Here is a 16,164-nt window from a genome sequence, read left to right as displayed (position 1 = left end):
ATTCTTAACGATTTCATGATTTTCCATTTCTGCAAATAAAAATAAGAGTTCGCAGAGGATTTTGTTACAGATAAGAACCCTTTTGCCCATAGTTCAAAAGAATTTATTCCGCTTTTATGTACATAAAATTTTATGTCGCAGCTAAAACTTTGTTAAAGAGAACAAATTGTATTCTCAATTACAAATGTCCTGTTACCCGAGTTGTGCAATAATACTTTCTAATTTATAATCAGGAAATTGCCTCATTTTTCTTTGCCCCAGTAGAAATTTGTCGTGTCCACACACATATGCAAGTAAATAAATTTTTCATTTTTACGTTCCCTCTTTTTTTTCAATTTCGCAAGATTAAACCGCATTTCAGCAAATATTGATTTTCTCTCCTGTTTACAATTCAAAGCCATTAAAACGGGGAAAAGAAAATCGAAGTGGATTTCGAGATAAATATTTATTGAACTATAGCAGTGAACGCAATGTTTTTGAAACAAAACGAACGCAATAAATTGCGTAGTCCCAACTAATGCAAACAATTTCGAACTTTACTTAAACCTAGTGCTTTCGCCTGCGGATTTTACAATTGTAAATGACTGCTATAAATCCAATATATCGAATTAAACTATCAGTAACTTTTGTCGAACAATATAAAAATCGAACGAAGTACAATCAAAGCATTATAAAAACAAAACATTGAAACTGTACGTCCATTGTTCAATTTCTTACTAATAATCTATTTAAAAACCGTTAAATTGAAAACAACGCAAACAGTAACATCAAAAGTTACAAAAATTTCTCCTATCGCTGAAACTCTAGTTTCGCAATGTTTCAAGCATGCGAGTGTTATAAACAAACGGAATCGACAACAGAGAGGGAACAAGTGTATCTTCACAAATCTCGCGTTTGCAAGGATGCCCAAGAAAAAATTGGTAACGACACCAGCAATTCCGTTATTTATATTCAGCTAATAAATTTCTCACGAACGGATGACACGTAACCGAGTAGACAGAGGCGAGTGTGTCCTCTGAGCGAGATCTCTATCGCGTGTGCGCGCCCCTGGAATTTCCCATCAGCGAAACAACCCCGGAAGTTGATACCGCTTCGGGAGCGCGAAGTATGATTAAAATGAAAATTTAATAGTGGTACGGATACAGTAAAGAAGATGAAGCACGCGGGCGTTGCGTTGTGTATTTCGCGGCCCGCATTCCCGGCTGCATCTTGCACGCCGCACGTTTATCTTGCGACGTCTTCTTCGTTCGCGTCTCTCGCTTGCTTTGAGGCGCGATACGCACAGGCCTCATACTGATTTATATACAAAACCGCACGCATGTGCCGCTGATGCTAGAAAACAAACACTGAGCCGGATAACGCCGCCAAGAACAAGAACAGATCACAGGGTGGCACTTTCTTCTCGAGAAAACGGTGTTGCAAACGCGAAAATTTGCGAAAATCTTTCTTCCTGGTGTTAGCGTAACGGCACAAAATGGAACGTCTGATTTGAAAAGCTTGCCCAAATAGGAGAGATGAATTTTTTCAGTGAAACCTGCATCAAAACACAAAGTAATTAATATAAAAAACGGCGATCTGAGAAAATGATATCTAATATGGAACACCTAGGTAATTTGTAGACAAAACTCATTTTTATCGCGAGAAATGAATATTTATGGAATTCAAAAGGATAAATAAACGAACTTTCCATTTCTTTGAACTTATATTATGTTACTTTTTTTCTTTTTTTCTTTTATACATTGGATCTATGAATAATATAACTGGACCACTACATTCTTCGTGAACACAATGTATTGGAATATTTTTTTCCATTATTATCATTTTTGTAATTGCCACTATAATATGTAACATTAACAAAGAATGTGCACCCAATATGGAACGTATTCCGTATTAGAAACCCACGTACTACGCTAGAAAAATAGTAACTATTTTAAGAAGAATATAAACTTACAAAAAATTGCTTTGAATAGTGAAAAACAAATATGTTTAATGATGAATAATTAAAAAGTAAAATTTCTCAACCTATCTATAGTAAGAAATTTAACTGTGTAACTCGTTTCTGAGAAAAATTTAACCACACACAAAAATCCTTCGGATTCAATGATAAATTTCTAATTTATACGTTGACTGCTACAGCGGTCAGCAATGACCGGAGCTTTAAAATTACAAGAAAATAATTATAACTTATAGGATAACTGATGTCAAAAGAATATGTTCAGTAGCCTATATAACTAGATATTAGTGTAACGTAAGAATTTTAATACCATATAACTAATAATTCTCCCTTTTTATATTTGATAGAAAAAGAATAAGTGATGCATAAAACACCGTTGTTTTCCGTGTCAGTTAACATGTTAATGTCCAACTATTAAAATGATTGTTTTCTATTACTAATGAAGTGTTTCCCATGGTAACTAACATATCAAGCTATTTATTCTTTGAAATATTGTGGCGTTCCATATTAGGTGCTGTTCCATATTAAGCACCGTTACCTTATATGTGTGGAAATGGGTATATTGATGAGCGAGTTTTCGTGAACAGATGAACCGCGCAATTGTGCATATATTTTGAATAAATATTCAAGGCATTAGAATATTCTAGACTAATTGATTCTCTGTCATATTGATTTTCGCGTTCATGGTAAATAAACCTAGAATATTTCAAATGTACACAAAGTTAATAAGCATTGTTTCATTATGAGTCGTCTAATGGAAATATTGTTTATACAAATCAAATTCTCTTCCTCCTACATATACTTATTGTAATACTATTGGATCTTTATGGAAATTAAAATTCATTGAATTAAGAATATAATTGTAAAAGTTACAATTATAATTTACCGAATAGTAATTTACCGAAAAGTTTTGTCTGTATTTGAATGAAAACAAAATAATACGTATCCAATACATTTATTAATATTTACTGAACAGTATAGTTTCCATCGCTACTAATGACTTGTTCTCAGCGTGATGGTTATTTGTGGGTTCCATTTCTGTGGAATGACTCGTCTTCGGAAACTTGTGATGACATTATCGGACAGAACTTTCCCGTAAACACGATAGAATTGCGAAAAAAGATAGTTTCTCCTGATAAATATTATACATTGGATATTTTATATATTTGTATGTATTCGGTGCATTCTGTGCAACTTTGAACTTTCAAATTTCGTATAAATGGAGAAAAATCAATAGTACTCTGATATTGATTCGAGAGAATTTGTTGAAATATTTAGAAAATTTAAAATATTTTTAGGATGAAAGTTGTAAAACGTTTTCGATATTGTATATTTGGAATATCTTTTACATGGAGTATGTGTTGGAAAATAGTTTTGATATAGAATTTATGAAAGACTTTTAATTTAGAATATTTATAGTGATTTTATTTATAAAATGTTTAATACACCAGTTTGCAAGAAATTGTATTGGAATATCTGCCTGTATAAAAGTATAGACAGGATATCAATTTTTATACTTTGACTTTACGGAAACGGTTTTATGTATAATATCAATTCGGTTTCATTTGTAATATCAATAAATATTTTTATTTCCGTTCTGCTGGATAGAATTCTCATATAGAAAATATAATAATTCTAAATGTTTTTTATGATATCGTAATTTTCTGGCAACTCCTCGTTTGAGGAAATTTTTTCTGATATCGATTTAGATACAATTTTTATAATTTTACTCGTGGAAGCATTATTAAGAAAGAGAAAGTATAAAATCAACTCCATATATTTGTTTTATAAATACGATTTTACCATTATTTCATGAGTAAAAAGTTCAGTTAATTAGTAGCTATCTGTCCAAGTGTAGAAAGTAATGAAGGTAACGTTGAGGTAGGTGAAAAGCTAGTCTGATTACTCTAAGTTGATGGACTACGTACTGAGACGCACTACTTAAAGAGCTCCCAGCTCCATCAGTAGAAACACTCAGTCCCTACGTAGACAAGTAACTTCAATGTTCTGTTCTCTAAACTCTTTCGCTGTTGACGTTACATTTCCTTGAGAGTAAATTTCTTTTGAGAATGTATTTGAGGAACGAAATGAAAAGTCAAATTTGTTTCCATCTTCTTACATTATTTATTATTTATATATTATTATTTTATTATACTATATAAATAATGTAAGAAGAATGTTTAGAGTTATTCGAGTATGCCCACTCATTTTTCAAGTAATTCTTAGATTACTTTTCATAAATTAGAATTATTATTATTTCTTTTTCAATAAAGTTGTACTTGGAAAAAAGAGGCAATAACTTTGTAGTTGGATGTGAAAATTATTTAAGTAGAGTGTGGCTGGTCATAGTCAGTCATCTTCGTTCAACTCTTCTCAAATAAATTTCATCCTTACCTAAGATCTTATTGTGCATCATAAAAATATTTACGATCTAAGCGGCGAATTTTTTAGGAGAAGCACGGTTTATTTTTATGGACTAACGTGTTAAAGTAAAGCAGTTTTACATTTTCCTTATTATCTTTATTATCCATATTTTATAGTCTGAATAAAATTATATATATCGTCGAGGATGACTCAATTTACTTTTTTATGTCTTATCACGTATTCCAATTTAAATTATCTAACATTTTTGAGAGAGTGATCACAATAAATATATTTCCAACGTATTCTACATTAATTTTATATATTTCAACATTGTATTTCTTATAGTTTATTCAGTGGAATCATTAAATCAGTTGGTTTAACTTAATCCTTTATATTTATTTTAACTGTCTTTTAACAGCACGCAAAATATTTCACATGATAAAATTATATAATACACTTTACATATTCAAAATATACACAATATTTAAATCATTGTTACATTCTTCTTTGGAGTATTGAATAATTTTCATTTTAAATAATCCTTTAATCGTAACAATTTTTAAGGTTCGCAGAGTGATTCATTTACAAAGTAGTATAGGATACAGTGAATCCTAATCTCATTTCTTTACAGCATAGGAAATGGCCTATAAACCTTATCTCTCTAAAAGCTACTTCACTTAATGTATGTTCTATCCTATTCTCGACGTTAGTATTCTACTTTATTATGCTACTTTTCTCAATAGAATTGTTATGATAACAATTTAAATGAAAGAACCTGAACGCAGTGCACCTCGTAATTATTCGAACGCCAGAGATTTCACACATTACTCGACGTTCGAAAGATAAGTATGAATGGCCATGTTATTGTTAGCATAAAATTTCACTATATCACAATAATTAACACTTTCATTATTATAATCACTCTTATCCAAAATCTGGACTGCCTTAATTCTATCAAACTTTTATGGAACAAGTTAGATGGCGAGGCAATAATTATGTTCCCCGCGAGGAGGGTAGTTCCTGCGGAAGAACTTGCTAAATGCACGTAATTAAGTGCTACTTAAAATGTTAATAAAATGCTTCTTACGGGTGGAAAAAACATAAAGCAATGATTATAGCACAGGATCAGCGCATTTCGTAAACATCATCTAAATGAGAATGAATAAATAATTTTTTAAGCGTACAGCAGGTTACCGAAAATTAATCAACAAAATTTCATCTTCCGTTTGATGACTTTTCACAACAACCAGTTAACTTCACTGACGCAGATTTATAAAATCTAAACAGAAGTAATGAAAGCAGGTAATTAATATGAATGAAAAGATCCAAACAAATCCTAAAATTGACTGTCAACAAATTTCAAAACTTCAAATACAAAATTCTCCCTCGTCGTTGCTTATCAGTGACTTTTTCAACCACTATTTTCCATGTTCTCAAACGCTTGAATAACTTTTCAGCAACTACACATCATTTGTACAAAAATAATTTTGGAAACCAACGTTCGAAAAATATTTTTAATTCGAAACAAAGAAATTTCCTTAATTCGTAATAATAAAATTAATGAGTCATCAAAAAATCTCTGATGAAAATTATTTTATAAAATCATTTCAATGGCATTCAGAAATGATTAGTCAGCAATCTTCTCGTATGAAACAATTCTGTCTCCCCAAATATAGCCATAAAGCTATTTCACGTTTCATAACATACGTCATAAAATCTCTTATGCAATATAGCTGTTCAGAAATCCGTACGGAACAGTCCACCCGGTATACTGGAACGTGCATCACCCGACTCCGTATATCGGCGACCGCGTTCACACCTCGGCGGCGTTAAAGCGTGCCGCAAACCGCATCGCGGCTCACGGAGAATTTCCACCGTTTATTATTTGCGGGGATGTATTTATTTATAGGGAATTGCAGGCGGACGGCTTACGTGCCATAATCTGAAATGTCTCATGCCCTTTCCGTGGCAAGACGTTATGGCGCCCGCTAGCCCGCCGTACCGTGCGGTGCCGGTAGCAAAATATTTTGCCGGGTTCCGCCTCTCAGCGAGAAATTGCCTCACGCGCGCGGATATACAGAAATCCAATTAGGCGGATGAATGAATAATTTATTATTTATTTTGCCGAACCCGATATTTCTCTCCGAAACGGGGACGCGTAATCCCTAAATAATATTCGCCGTTTCTCTCCGGAAACCTGTACCGTTCATGCAACAAACAACAATGACAATAGTAATAATAAAATGTATTTATTATACCTCGGAAAACAGAAATAAATATACATGTAATCAACACAATATCTGCAAACGGCGATTATATTGCGATAGTATCAACAATGAATAATTCATTGTTATTATTTCACCACTTCGCTACAAAGGACGAGATATCTCGGTTTCACGATGTCGTAGAAATAATGCTATAGACGAAATATCTCGTCATCATTGATGTCGTACATACGATACTATCATGGTGATAAGATATCTTGTCCCTAGCATCATACGTACGGCATTATGATAACGAGATATCTCGTCTATAACATCGTTTCTTTGACATCGTGGAACCGAGATGTCTCATCCATTTTAGCGAAAAGGTTAATAAGTATGTATGTAAATGGACCATAATGTTTTTCACGAAAATAATTATGGCATTCTTCGTGAAAACTAGCGTTACTATGCCGAAGTTTATTTCAAAATAACTCCGTCCTATTAAACACTACACGGTTCAATATCCCTCTGAAAACGTTACGGAAGCTAACCGATGACTGGCATCATCGTATTCAGCATATCATTCATCTCCCCCTTTTCGGCATCCGCAGCGATTTTAATCGGTAAGCCGACACAGTCGCAATTACCATGAAATCGCAGCCGATAAAATTGTTTTGAGATAAAGGATCGACAAGTGTTTCATTAACGCGTTATTAAAGCCGTACTCGTGAACAGACACGCGTACGTTCTCACTGCCCACTGAACTTCGACTGCCATTTAATGGTATAACTACCGAGTAGTCAAATTGATTTCCTCTTATTCTATTGGACACATTATAAAAGTGTATTTATTGAGATTTTCATTAGTTTATATTGTAGGAATTATCCCGTACAAGTCCTCAATGTTGTAGGATATTCCCTTACAAGTCGCCAGATCTTTACAGAATACTACACGCTCGCTCGCCGATTACGCAAAGTTTCACCCAAAAAGTCTCGCACTAACGTCTCGCTCAAAAGTCTCGCTCGAATAACACGCGAAAAAATGTCTCTCTCCACTATCACTCAGCCACGCATTCCCACTCATTTTTAACGCAGACCTCCATTCGCTCTGTCTTTCTCACCCTTGCACCCTTCTCACTCGCATCTTTCGTCCATGGTTAAAATTCACACAGTCACGTACACGCTTTTCTCACGGCCCAGTCGCTCGGTTCCAGACACTCTTCCTCGTATTCTTTCAGCCACTCGAGATTTTCTAAACGCAGTCACACTATTTTCCAAACATCCCGACGCCGGTCCGTCACAATACGACCTGGTCGCTCTTACGCACGCACGCACAACAAACCATTCATCCCACAATATTTTAATCCGTATATTACCGAATCAGGTTATCTTCGTGTCTTCAACCCTTTCCCGTTCTTCTCCAACCCCACCCTCTAACCCCTGATTGGACGGACATACGTAAACAGACGAAAAATTGTCAAAGAAAACACGGAAAAATCAGGGAAATTCCAACGGTGAATAGCGGCGGCGACGGCAGGGGCCAGAAAAAAATATCGAAATGGAAATTTGAAATTGGTATTCCCGTTGGTGGACGTTGATTCCCCTATTTAAATATTTGTATCGTCCCTCTTGTTCATCGGCTAAAAAACATGAGGCGACCGCGCGAGTGTAACCGCGACCGACATGTTTTTCGCCGGCTGCTATTCACGAGCGCGAAATAATGGAGGAACGTTTTGATTTTGCGAGAATCGTTTTGCACAGGATGAAACGTTTAAACATGTCACTCTCCCAAACCCCATCCACCGGAATCGATGGCGGACCCCCTGCTTTATGGAAGGATACAACTGGTCCGCGTTGCGTCGAGTTTTTTTTTTCTAGCCGGTCGTCGAGCGGGCACGGCGTGTTCTGTTATTCAAGGGTTAGACAACGTGAATCTTTTTTTCCTTTTTTTAGGGGAATTTGTTTCGATATATTGGAAAATGGGATTTTTTGAAGAACTTTTTGGTCGCTCAGTCGAGAATTGGTTTTTTCCGAATTTTCTCGATATAAATTGACACGCGCGCAATTGATTCGCTGAACCGCGATGGACAGTTTTACAAAAGATTGAAACAACGTTTAAATTTCATTTAATTTTTGTATTGGCTTTCAGCTGTTAAATGAATGGGCTAACGTTTTATTTGGCGCTTAGCTGAAGTTGAATCGGTGAATTGTTAATGTTAATTTTTCAGTAATTTGATGTGACGAGAGTGCCAGAAGAAATATATTTACACTGTACAGTAACATTGATTTATTTGATACATTTTATAACTTCCATTCGTACAATGCAGAATTTCGGTGTATTTCCCAAATGGAATGTTATACTTCCTTTTGTGTGTTGAATTATAATACGCCTCGCTTGCAATATCCAGAGGCCGTCTCGCAAAGAGGGTTGCAATGAGGCAAAAATGTGTGTTTTCACCTGAGCGTATTGCAATCGATCACCTGGCCAACGGATATTGGAGTTTGGATACTTATTGAACCTTACTTCTTCCCTGATAACCGCTGAAATTCTTCTCTCTCTCCAAAAGGACGCACCTCTTATTACTTCTCCCTATTCCACCCATCCAATCTCTGTTGGAATGTACCAAGCTTTTTGAAATAGCCAAATTTAACGATCTAGAAATCGACTTGCGTACATCTTTATCTTCCGACGAACGGTATTTCCTATTTCCATGGAACTAATTATATTTATCATTCATTATATTATACATCAATACATATTTAACACGTTAAGTGCCCAGCCCGACTTGCTTGTCGTTCCGTTCAGGACCAGACGCGGCCGTCACCACTGACGGACCAGCCGAAATATCGGCTTGAGGACCGGAGTTTTCTCAATGTTATAATAATAATTCCCGAATATTAGGTTCAAAGGTGGCAAAGAATTTAACACAAAAAGTTAGCACCTTATGCAATGAATGTAAAAGCAAACCACACCTCTGTTTACCCTGTTTTAATAAACTACATTAACTTTTTCTAAATATTATATTCTTTTTTGTCAAGCCTTGAGTGAACAAAAACCGATGTCGCCTAAGCAAAATATTTAGTCTCACATCAGTGCGTAAGGACCGACACGCGCGGTCGTGTAATATGAACCTAAAGTCCGCATGGACCTGCCGCGCCTGAACGAAAAGTCTAACGCCGGTCCCTAGGGACCGGCGTGGCGTTTAACGTGTTAACACGATGCGGTATAACCATATTAAATGAAAACTAAGCTTTATTACAAAGCGAAGATGTGCTCAAATCGATTTTGAAATGTGAAGTTTAACTGTTTTAGAAACTCTTGTACATTCTACACAATATATATTAATTTCTGTCGAAAATTGAACTGGCGTCACTTTAAAGAGTTTTATTGCACGTCCACTCAGAAACGTTGGGAACCTTTAAAATTCGAAGTCCGGATACAAGGAATAGATGCGCATGTATCGCGAGGAGTAAAGAGATAAAAATCGGGGAATAGGTCGACCCTTTATTGAATTCCTTTTAATGTTGAAAAGGGGTTGAGTCAGCCGAGTCAACGGCAAGAATCGACGCCGGAAACGAGTAGATCGCTCTAACCGACTTCCGTCTTTTTGTCCCGTTTCCGTGCAGGTCGGCCGCAGCCGCGGGTGACGTGGTGGAAGGAGAACGCGCTCCTGGACGAAAGCTACGAGACCGTTGGCACTAAGAGGGTTCGCAATGTTCTGCGATTGGAGAAACTGGGCCGCGAGCATCTGAACGCGATCCTCACCTGTCAGGCGTCCAACAACAACATGGTGGCCCCGATATCCAGCTCTGTCAGCCTGAATATGAACCGTAAGCATCCTGCGAACATAAACTATCGGACATATGACATTCATTGCATCGCTGCAATTTTAAATAATTCAAAGGACAATTTTTTGAAAAATGTACGACGATGATTTTCCTTTTCAATTATTCATACTTCGTACACTTTTAATATTAGTTATTTATATTTTGTACAGTTTTAATATCAGTTATTTATATTTTGTACAGTTTTAATACTAGTTATTTATATTTTGTACAGTTTTAATACTAATTATTTATATTTTGTACAGTTTTAATATTCATGTTTTGTCAAATTATAATACCAGTTATTTATACCTTGTTTGAATAAATTTCAACTTTTTTATTTAAATTTTAACTTTTTTTGTGTCTTGTAATATCCACTAAATTATTCTTGTAGAATTCCTTGGTTCTAAATACGAATCCGAAAACTAAATGGTTGGGTGGCGTCCAGTTTTCGAAAAACATGAGTTTTTGTAAAAACGGTCGAATTTTTTTAAAGAAAAGAGTGTTATGTGAAATCTAAAAACGATAGGCAGTTAAAATTTGTCGTAAGAAATAGAAGATAGATGCCCGAATATGTAGCTATAAAAGTTTTGAATATTGCGTATCATTAAATGCTTGTTAATGATGATCAAAGTTTAAAAAAGGGAAGATGCGCGTGCTTTGTACGCACTTTTGTTACATTTCTACAAAAAGTGTGTTGGCAAGCACGAATTCATTTATAAGCATTTAATGATACAAAATATTCAAAATTTTTATAGGTACATATTCGGGCATTTTTCCTCTATTTTTTACAATAAATTATAACTGCCTATCGTTTTTAGTTTTCACGTAACACTTGTTTTTTTAAAAAATTCGACCGTTTTTACAAAAACCCATGTTTTTCGAAAACTGGATGTGACCCAGCAATTTGGTTTACGGATTCCTATTTAAGGCAAGGAACATTATAAAAATCACATAATGGCTATTACAGAACAAAAATCATGTTGAACAGTGTTATTATCGACAATCATATCTATTATACTATTTCTGTAATTAAATTGGTCTTAGAAATTGAAACTGGTAACTTACCCATTGACACAACCCTTGCCATTCGCAATAATTATGGAAACAATTATTCGCGCGCAGAATCTTCCTTCCCGTGTCATAAGTTCTACCTCCATAGCCAAACACTAGAGCAAAATAGAGCGGTATGGAGAGAGAAGGACTAATGGATGATACGTGTGTTTTAGTGAAGCCATTGTGGGTCCGCATGCAAGGAGAGAACCGTCCATTTAGCGCTGGCACCACGTACGAAATAGGTTGCGAAGTTGTTGGGGCCAGACCGACGCCAAAAATTATCTGGTCGAAGGGGAGCACTACGCTGCGAAACGCACGGCAGACGGTAAATCTTTGTTAAATTGTCATTACGCCGGAGCACACCGGGCGACCCGTGAAATGCCCGCCTTAATTCAACGGCTCCACGAAAATAACGGACCGAATTCTTCGCAAATATTTCTCCTGCTCGATTTCCTATGCTGATCCACGTGACTCTTATTACGTGATAATGGTCAGTGGAATGATCGACATTATGAACGCATCATAATAATATTCGACGCTCTCATTTCACCTGTGAAATTTAAAACAAAGTAAGAATTTGAGAACTCTTAAGTCACAAGAAGTATCTTTCAAAGACATTTGATAAACCAAAGAAAAAAGTGATTGATTTATATGAATAAATGATAAATTATAAAATAGAATGAGTAGTATATCAGGTTTCAATAATGTTTGCACTAGAATGAAGAATATTTTTCAGTAAACTTAGAAGATATCTGAAAATTTAATTTTTTAATTTTGTTACAAACGTTATCTACATTATCTAATAAAATAACTTTAAATGACCAAATTAACCATTTCAATAGTTCCACACAGGAAAATGTAATCCAAGCAGAAGTTCCAAAACTCATCGTTACTTCGCGAGCCACCCTAATATTTTCGATCAGAGTAGACGACCTTTCCCTCGAATATTGTCGAAAGATCAGGCTAAATCTCTAAACGCCCCGCAAGTCGATCGCGCACCGGAGGGGATCGACTTCCGGTAAAGCGACCGGCAGAGCTCGGGGCTAGCGTCACGTGGAGCGTCATTGTTTTTTTTGTCGGGCCACCAGCATCGCCGGTCTGATTACCGAACCGTTCGGTAAACTGTTTGAAATTCATGAAAGCTATACCGTAGATGAGCCCCGACAACAACGTCACCACCAGTATTCTCACCTTCGTGCCGAGTATCGAGGACGCCGGGAAGTTCCTCTCCTGCCACGGCAGCGTGCCGGATATCCTGGATTCCGAGTTGGAGGACGGATGGAAGCTCGACATACACCGTAAGTGTTCTACCCACAGGAAGTTTCATATAAATGTAAAGCTGCCGGCCGTAACGGGACCCTTGCGTTCCTCTTGCAACGCGCAGGCGAAATCTTCGGAAACGTAAATAAAATAAACTCCCGATAATGACGCGCGTAAAATTCCTATGGGGTCCTAATCGTTACTCTTTCCTTTCATTTTCTGTTTAAGTGAACTATAGTTCTTGTAATGCAATAATGATATAATTAAAATGAGAACGTACATATAATAAACTCTCGATGGTCGCACGTAGAATTTTTGTGGGATCCTAATTGTTTCTCTTTTCCTTCTTTTTCTTTTTAAGTGAACTGCAGTTTTTGTAATTTAATAGTAATATTATTAACCCCTTACCGCATCATGACGAGTAAGACTGGTAGTCGAGATTTTTAGAATAATTTAATGAAAGTCAATGTTATTTATTATACACAGGTAGAAGTAGAAAATTATGTTGCTAATGTCAATATTTTTACCTTCGAGAAAATGAATAGAACATTTGTTTGTTTACCTAATTATTGGTAGTAAAATTTGTTAGGCGAACTTAATTGCGAAGAAAATTGTACATCAAGGGATTAAAATGAAAACTTAAATAAAATAAACTCTCGATGATCGTTGAATTTTTGAAGGATGGTAATCGTTTCTCTTCTCATTCTTCCTCTGTTTCACTGAACTGCAGTTCTTGTAATGTGACAATGAAGTTATTAAAATAAGAAATACTCTATTATTGTGTGTAATGTGAAAGGTACAAGGAATGTGATGAGTTATATTTGGATTTAACGTTTAGTGGAAATGAAATCAAACAACAAGCACTGAGTGAAACTTAAAGAGTAGTAGTACAATTTTTAATTACATCAGTTTATAATTTATGTAATTATCTATGAATTTGAAGAGTCTCGTACTGTCTCATTAGCACAATTATTTCTAGTTATTCGGATTCATTTCAATATTAGATTAATAATTTCCATTAGAAGTACCCAAAGTACAATGAAATCAGATTTCGCACACATATTATCACACAACGCGCAGCAAGTATGCAAATTAAGTCTCGCGATAACATCTCGCAAGGTCACTTTTACACCAATAATTGCGACACAAGGAATTCGATGCACGTTATAACTAGTTTGATAGTTCCAATACGACGTTCAAAATTCTAAACTAATTCCGAAGTTTCGGTCAGTGACCGCGGCGGACACAAGAAGATTACGGTGTACGATTGGTTTTGCAAAACCGTGAGAGAAAATTGGGTCGGTTTGCTTTCTTCCGGCGGCCGGGAAATTTCGGTTCTTGTCGGCGGCTCACGGCGTTTGTCGAAAAAAGCCGGGGACCGGCTGCTCAATAAAAATGAAATATGACTGATGAGCGATTTATTACATCGCGGCACGGCACGTAATTTAATTCGCGTAATCGATAGAAACCTCGCTCATCTGCGAGGCGATTGTTTCATGGCCGGCACGCTGTCTGTAATAGGTTCCCGAAGTTCCCGCGCCGCGACGAACACATCGTCGCTGGCCGGCTTAATGTGAAACGCGTGTACGACGCCCGTCCATTCTTCAGCCACCTCTACGTCCGTCGATTTATTTGGATTAATTAAAATTTTAATTACTTCTTTCTGCACCCTGTTGAAATCCCGGGTTAAACCTCCCTCGCGGCTGATACAAGATTCCGCCATTATTCCGCGCGATTTCTTTTTTTCCTAAGATACTGCTAATCACACTGTTCGGATTCAGAAAAGTGTTCGATGAAGATTAAAATAAAAAATGAGGAATAACAATATTCGCATTGAACGAGACGAAAACGAAAGATTCAAATGTTCAGTGTGCTGTTTAACAAATGTTTTCTTCTTCACTCTTCTTCGTATGATCGAACTTCTGACTCGGTGACTCGGAATTTGTTGAAAACACTTCTTCTAGAAACTATATTTTCGATTATTGAAAAGGAAACATTGCTTGTTGAATGTTCTACTGAGGTCCCTCTTTCGCTGAGTTTCATCAAAATCGGGGTATGGGATTCGGTACGTACCCTTACTATCTGAATATTCTACTATTATCTTTTTTTTTTACGGTCTTTGCGTTGTTCGACTGTTCAGTTAACGTAATGTTCTGCAGTAATAAGAAAAGCGAAATAAAATAACAAAATATGAGTTCGAAGCCTCCTTAGTAACTCCTTAGTACAAATTAAGCAATTTCTTAGTAACAAAACCTTATTAATTTCTTTAAATTCAGAACTGTGGTTTAGTTTTTCTCTATCAACGAAAAGCTTTTGTCACCAAAAATTAGCAACAATTTCATGTTCATAATAGAATCGGAACAAGATTAACACACGATTCGAGGTTCGCGAATAATATAGTTTACCGAGAAAATTCGCCAATTAACCAGCTAGCTGTGATCAACAAGTATCCTCGTAATGAAGAAATTGCAATATTTTGTGTTACTACGAGTATACTCGTCACGCGGAAAAGGTAGTTACCTAAAAGTAGTTGCTACTTAAGTCGAAGTTTTAGTAAATATCAGAATATATTCGTAAATTTCAAGATGTTCAAAATACTCGAAGAACAAGACGAAATGAAACCAACAAAAGAAAATATTATAAAAAACGATATATATACTGCGAATTGAAGTGCACATCTTTCACAGAGGTCACCACAATTACCTGGTTGACCCCCTGGCTACTGTTGCACTTGACGCGTTTAAAACTTTTGTTTCGGTGTATTGTTGGCGCCTGTAAAACGTTTTTGACAATAATTGCAGCAAAGCTCGCTTAGATTAGACGTAAGTGAATTCTAATTAAACAATTACGTCTTAACAAATGTAATTATCTTATATCGGTATAATTTAGTTCAATCCATTGTTTTGATGGTTTCCCATACGTTTTCTCAGACATCGCGCGCTGACGCAAAATTCTGCCTTAGCCAAGGGGTTAAGGGGTTCAAATCACGAATAAAGCGCCGAGCCACTTTTCATCGCACCGGTTCGAGCTGAGGCCGCGTATCGTCGTCACGCTCGATCTCGGAGCTCTCGCTATTAGCGAGAAATCCCCGGGACGACTGTTCGATATCGCTTGCCACGCTAAAAACCGAATACGCGTGGGATTCGTGACTCGAGCGTAGCAGGGCGAGAGAGTGGAGGAAATCGACGGAGGAGCGAGGGCAAAAAGGAAAAAGAGAAACCGAAAAATAAACGAAAAAAAGACAGAGACAAGGGCCGCGAAAGAGCAGCCGCAATATCGATTCACGACGTTCGCCAGCCGGGTCTTGCTTATGATTTCTCCGAGCCCGGAACGCTGCTGGTAATACGAGTCCGCCGAACAAATCCGATAATTCCGCCGCAAGATTCGTGCCTGCAATAACGAGTAAATTTTTCCCTATTTCCCTCCGTGCCTCTTCTCTTCTCCGTTCCTCTCTTCCTGCCATTCCGCCTGAAATTACCGCTCGACGCGGCTAATGGAAAAA

General features: G+C 36.5%; 1 protein-coding gene across 3 annotated transcripts in view; it reads left to right on the top strand.

The window, feature by feature from the left end:
• LOC116426601 (protein turtle homolog B) overlaps nucleotides 1–16,164 on the top strand; it is a 494,638-nt gene that overhangs the window by 407,904 nt on the left and 70,570 nt on the right. For all 3 annotated transcript variants that reach the window (XM_076369765.1, XM_076369764.1, XM_031975758.2), the window contains exons 6-8: nucleotides 10,149–10,352; nucleotides 11,576–11,727; nucleotides 12,556–12,700. In XM_076369765.1, coding sequence (XP_076225880.1) covers nucleotides 10,149–10,352; nucleotides 11,576–11,727; nucleotides 12,556–12,700 — 501 coding nt within the window. The remainder of the gene's footprint in view (nucleotides 1–10,148; nucleotides 10,353–11,575; nucleotides 11,728–12,555; nucleotides 12,701–16,164) is intronic.

Source organism: Nomia melanderi, chromosome 8 (genome assembly GCF_051020985.1).
Source record: "Nomia melanderi isolate GNS246 chromosome 8, iyNomMela1, whole genome shotgun sequence".
In the NCBI taxonomy this organism is placed as follows: domain Eukaryota; kingdom Metazoa; phylum Arthropoda; class Insecta; order Hymenoptera; family Halictidae; genus Nomia; species Nomia melanderi.
The sequence above is the reverse complement of the archived record's forward strand: the minus strand, read 5'-3'. Positions and strand labels throughout refer to the sequence as shown.